General features: G+C 35.2%; 1 protein-coding gene across 2 annotated transcripts; it reads left to right on the forward strand.

Moving 5' to 3' along the window:
- On the forward strand, window positions 1-4844 carry LOC136986621 (uncharacterized). 2 transcript variants are annotated; one of them, XM_067284202.1, is made up of 2 exons: window positions 1-342; window positions 3994-4844. In XM_067284202.1, the coding sequence occupies exons 1-2, from the start codon at window positions 210-212 to the stop codon at window positions 4746-4748; spliced, it is 888 nt and encodes a 295-aa protein (XP_067140303.1). In that variant the 5' UTR covers window positions 1-209; the 3' UTR covers window positions 4749-4844. The 2 variants fall into 2 exon arrangements, 1 of the variants encoding a protein (XP_067140303.1); XR_010882503.1 differs by lacking the exon at window positions 1-342 and adding an exon at window positions 2707-2752.
- Window positions 4845-5986: the final 1142 nt, after the last annotated feature.

The raw sequence follows: 5986 nt of genomic DNA on the forward strand, positions 1-5986 counted from the left end.
AATCGACCCTAAGGGTCCATTTACACCCAACAGTGACGTGCCGGTACAGTGCAGTGAATTTTTGCCTGTGGGAAATCGTTGACCTAGTTTTAAACCACCCTGTCCATACTCGTCCGTCACAGTGCTTTGCAGTGACAGTGGCGTGACCGTGGCGTGAAAGTAAATTTGACCCGAACGATATTTTCATTGACGGTAAATTTTGTTTTCCAATGGATGACGAACATTTAATTGAAATGGTGCACCGACACCCTGTTCTATTTGATTTGTCTCATTCGAAATACATGGACACTGGGTACAAAATGAATATTTGGAGTAAAATAGGAAAGGAATTGAAGACTGATGGTAAGTAAAATAATTTTATAAAATATTTTTACCGTATTTTACTTGGTACTTGTACTGTTTGAGACGTTTTCTTCCATAAAATCAATCATTTCTAGACTAATTTGACTCAATCATATCCAAAACATGTGTAATTTGTTGGAAATTTGCGATATTAAATATGCTACAAACAAAATATTGTCGGAATACTTACTGAGTGTACCCGTTCGAAGACGCCATTGCTTCAGCTTGTTTTCGTCGCGGAACGGCACATCGGAACGCGGATGCGTAAGAAGAGTCACGTGACGTGTCGGTGCTATTCGGTCACGTGACTACTCATCTCTGACGCTTCCTGATAACTTACTCTTTTTGCGAAGAATTCGCTGAACTTTGGAGACATTACGTGATAGATCATAATCTTATATATAAAATTCTCTTGTCACAATGTTAGTTACCTTACTCCTCCGAAACGGCTTTACCGATTTTTACCAAATTTTATATGCATATTCAGTAGGTCTGAGAATCGGCTACTATCTATTTTTCATACTCCTACACCATTTCCCCCCTTTCAAAAATATATTTATATATGGATTAAGGCTTTTATGTCCAACAGATGGCGATAACTTCCGACGACCTAAGTTTGCTTTTCTGTGAGGCATTATGCTTTTCTGTGAGAATAGACTGAAACAGATCATTTTCTATCTATCTATATAAATAAAATATAACGTTCGTTTGTTCCTACCGATTCCTTTGAAATTTTGACACAACGTTGCATTCGAATACGCACATGTTTTTATATAATATACATGTCGAAATTCCCCCCAGTGGGGGGAGATGGACGGGATTAAGGCTTACCGTGAAGAACTCGGCTTCTATTATACTATTTTACATGCGGTTTTTTGCGTTTTTAATTGCGTTTTAATAGGTTACGTCAACAGAATATACACTAAAAAGGGATTTTTTCGATATTCCCTAGCGGGAAAAGTGACGGGATTAAGGCTTACTGTGAAGAACTCGGCTTTTATTATACTATTTTACATGCGGTTTTTTGCGTTTTTAATTGCGTTTTAATAGGTTACGTCAACAGAATATACACTAAAAAGGGATTTTTCGATATTCCCTAGCGGGAAAAGTGACGGGATTAAGGCTTACTGTGAAGAACTCGGCTTTTATTATACTATTTTAGATGCGTTTTTGATTGCGTTTTTATAGGGTATGTCAAGATAATGTACACTAAGAAGGGATTTTTTGAAATTCCCCTCACGGGGGAAGTGTTATACATTTATAATAGATACATTTTGAGCCACAACAACGCGTGGCCGGGTCAGCTAGTATACTATAATATTTTTATTGTAATTAGAAACGATTTAGTATTATTATTATTATTGACTATATGAAACAACAAAGGTAAAACCGTTCGCTAACGACGACAATTCTATCATGATGTATATTATGATGATAAATATTAGTCAGATGCAACATAAAATGTTTAATGTCTTGTAAATAAATATAACTCAATTTTGCTTAAGATATGAAAGAGATTAAGCCATTTAAAAGCAGAACAGAATTATTAGTTATTTATCGAATTATCATACGTTGTTATATGTTGATTTTAATCCATATTTAAAACGAAATGATGCTTTAATATTTCTGTCAACGATGTCTCCAAAGTTCAGCAAATTCTTCCGCAAAGAAGTTATTAGGAACAGCGCCGGATTAAGCCTCTAGCGGGCCCTAAACAAAATTTAAATTGGGGCCCCATTTAAATAAGTTGCATCTAAACAAATCTTATATAATGTGACATTAGCGTAGCTAGCATGGGTGACACCCGGTGCGGATATCGTGGTGTCACCCATAACTTTTTAACTTTTTTATAAAACACTATTGAATTGTAATATCTTCGCACTCGAGCAACTTGAACGCTATATTGAATATGCGATGTCGCGACGTATAAGTGTAGATTTAGAAAATAAATCATAACCATCCATACATCAGTACTACCACGAGACACGGCCCTAGGAATATTTGTAGGTGACGCGAGAGATCTCGTGGCATACATTACTTCTGACGCACGGGTGGCTGTTGACATTTTTTTTTTTTTTTGGGGGGTAATGGCTAGTCGGACGGAGCTTAGTAGGAATTGTTAAATACAGCATTTTCTGTCCTATCGAATTTCGATTCAAGTTTCTAAATCGAAACAGAAAAATCTTCTGCACTGAAGCCGGGCCCCTCCGGATTACGGGCCCTAGACATTTGCCTACTTTGCCTATTCGATAATCCGGCCCTGATTAGGAAACGTCAGAGATGAGTAGTCACGTGATCGAATAGCACCGACACGTGTCACGTGACACTCTTCGTATGCGTCCGCCTTCCGATGTGCCGCTCCGCGACGAAAACAAGCTTAGGCAATGGCGTCTTCGAACGGGTACACTCGGTAAGTATTCCGACAATATTTTGTTTGTAGTAAATTTTATATCGCTAATTTCCAACAAATTATACGTGTTTTGGACATGATCGAGTCAAATTAGTCTAGAAATGATTAATTTTATGGAAGAAAACCTCTCAAATAGCCATACCCCCTAAACTGCACAAGCGCCTTTTACTTTACTACTTTATTTTAATTATTAATAATTTTAAAAAATAAATTCATTTTAAATCTTTTCTTTCTGCCACGGAACAGCCCCAACTTCCGAATTGAAATAATCTTTGTACAGTTCCCTTACACTGAAGGCCTCATTTGTTGGATTCCCTCCTTGATGAGGTAAATTGTTGAATACAACTCCCTCATTTTTATCATTCACATCAGCTGTAGGTTCTCTGGTTTGTATACGACTATTTAATAATAAAATTATGTAATACACAAGTCGATAATATTATATAGGCCTAGTCTACATTTTCTGGTAGTGCCTGAATTCGTCTATTGTAGATTCTGAATTTTTGACTCAGAATCCCAAAACATTTTCCACAATTCTCCTTACTCTGCACAAACGATAATTAAAAATACGTTTGGGAATATCCAGTTGTCCTCTTGGATATGGCCTCATCAAATACTTCCTCAAAGGAAAAGTCTCGTCCCTTACAATTACGTAAGGAACTTCATTTGTTGTACATACCTGGCAGCAGAGCATTTTGTGGAATAGATAAAACACCTGTTTCAAGTGATTTTCCCAGATTAGATTGAGCCAAAATCCCTCCATTGCTATTTTTTCCATAGGATCCAACATCTACATCTGTAAATCTGTAGTTAGCATCTACAAGTGCTAACAACACTACAGAGAAAGTTTTCTTATAGTTAAAAAATTGGGATCCACTGTTAGGAGAAGCTTGGATGACTACATGCTTGCCATCTATTGCTCCTAGGCAATTAGGAAAATTCCAAAGTTCGTAAAAATCCTTAGCAATATCTCGCCACATTTCTGTGGGTTGGGGCAACATCTCTTTCGTGAGTCTTTTGACAATCACTTTACACATTTCATTCACAATTTAATGTACTGTAGCATATCCAAGCCGGTAACTGAACGAAATTGTAGTCAGTGAATCTCCTGTGGCAAAAAACCTAAAAAAAGATACAGTAATAAGCATGACCCCATGATGGGTTGTTATTTATTTATTATAATGTTATTAATGTGATTTATAGCTATTATGTTAATTATATATAATTTTTTTAATTTATAGGACCAACATGTAAGGTAAGATGGAGTAATATTCGTGATAATTATAGAAAATCAAGAAAGAAAATTGCAACTAAAAGTGGACAAACAGGAAAACAAATTAAACCCTATAAATACTCAGACCAATTGAGCTTCCTCAACAAATTTTTCACTGAAAGGGAAACAAAAGGAAATATTGAACCTCGAGAGGCAGAATTGGAGGTTGGAAGACAAGATGACGAACTAGACCATGTACAAGCTATGAAGGAATCCGCAGTAAATTCACCTGACCCGCAAGACTTTAGGAGTGACGATTGCTGTACAAGTGACACTAATGCTCAAACTTTACAAAAAACATTTAAAAAAAGAAAGCAGATACCACAAGAAAGTGCTTCATCCACATTGATTAAGTATATTCTTTCGAAAAACACAAGCCAAAAGTCTACACCTACAACTCATCCAGTTGACGCTTTCTTGAGTGGCATTTCTCCAACTTTAAAAACATTAAATCCATATTTATTGAATTTAGCAAAATCAGAAATATTTGCGATAGTACAAAAATATGAAATGAAAATGCTTACACAGCAGCCAACACAGGAAGCATACAGAATTTTGCCAGAACTCATGCTAAATACTTTTTCGTATGCTTCAAGCAGCTCAAGTCCATCATCAAATGATCGTGAATTTACATTAATACCAACATCCGTAGAAGAAGATGTTAAACGTGAACACTTGTCTCCATCTACCAAAAGCTTTGAAAACCATGTTATTCAGGACTAAATTCAATAATTTGATAAAAGCTAAACTTCCTAGATTTACATTTATGTATTTCATTAAAAAAAGGTTATCTAATAAATAAATAAAATAATTAAATTAGTTAAGTCTGAATTTTTCTTTAACTACTACTGAGGCAAGCTGCTAAACATTCCTTTGGTGTTATGGCTGATCTCCAATGTGTGTCTTGTTTCTTCAAATATTTCTCTGTTTTGTTCAATAAAACATGAAATGCATGTTGGGACATTCAAAAATATTCAAAAAATTTAGATTCGTCATCTATTAATTCTTTATAAAGAGTATGAAACTCCCCTTCTCTTGACCTTTTTGTCCACTTGCAGCACTTTCTTGATTGAATTTCTTTTTCTTCTTCATCCAAACATATAGCTATCATAGCCAGTTTATCCTCGGAAAAGTCCACAACCACTCACCAAGAGCACGAAACAAATACTGCGCGGTCACGTCACTGTTGTGTGTAAATACTCATCACTGTGCCATGCTCAACGACACTGTCCCCAAATGGTCACTGTTGTGTGTAAATGGACCCTAAGAAGGGATTTTAGGAAATTCTCCCATGGGGAAGAGTTAGAGGATTAAGGCTTAACCTGAAGAACAGCTTCTACTGTACTATTTTAGATGCAATTTTTTGTTTTCAATTATGTTTAGTCTTCATTGAGTACTTAGGTGTATTAAATTGATAACATTTCAGACATTGTTATAAATATTTTTATATATTTTGATTTTTTAACCAAATGTTCAAACCATTTTAAATTCAAATTTGTTATTGCACATTGGTTCAATTATAGAACGATTGTAAACGTTCCAGAAAATCGATCAAATTGAAAACAGTTTGTTTGATTCTCAGCAATTCTCAGCATTTGCAGCGGTAGGTGTTATATAACAGTTACTATGGTTGTTGAAATACCGAATACAAATGGGTGTTTGCTTGCAAAATCTGCATGGGCGAAGTCGCAGGTAACAGCTAGTAATATATATATATATATATATATTCAGGAGTTTGTATTGGTTTCTGTGGCTTGTAAAAGAACTTTAAAGAGTTTTGTAATAAAAAAAATGTAAAATGAAAAATATATTTCTTTCAAAAGTAAAGAAAAAAATTAATAGTGACCAATCGACGTGTTTCTGTGGAAAAATAAGTTTTTATCGAACTCAGAGTGTAAATTCGGGTGATAATTAGAAAATTCACTAACATTAAAAATGGGGGATTATTCACTGGGTGTTTA

The sequence above is a fragment of the Centruroides vittatus genome, unplaced genomic scaffold (assembly GCF_030686945.1).
Source record: "Centruroides vittatus isolate TY-2023 unplaced genomic scaffold, ASM3068694v2 scaffold_1152, whole genome shotgun sequence".
Lineage (NCBI taxonomy): Eukaryota > Metazoa > Arthropoda > Arachnida > Scorpiones > Buthidae > Centruroides > Centruroides vittatus.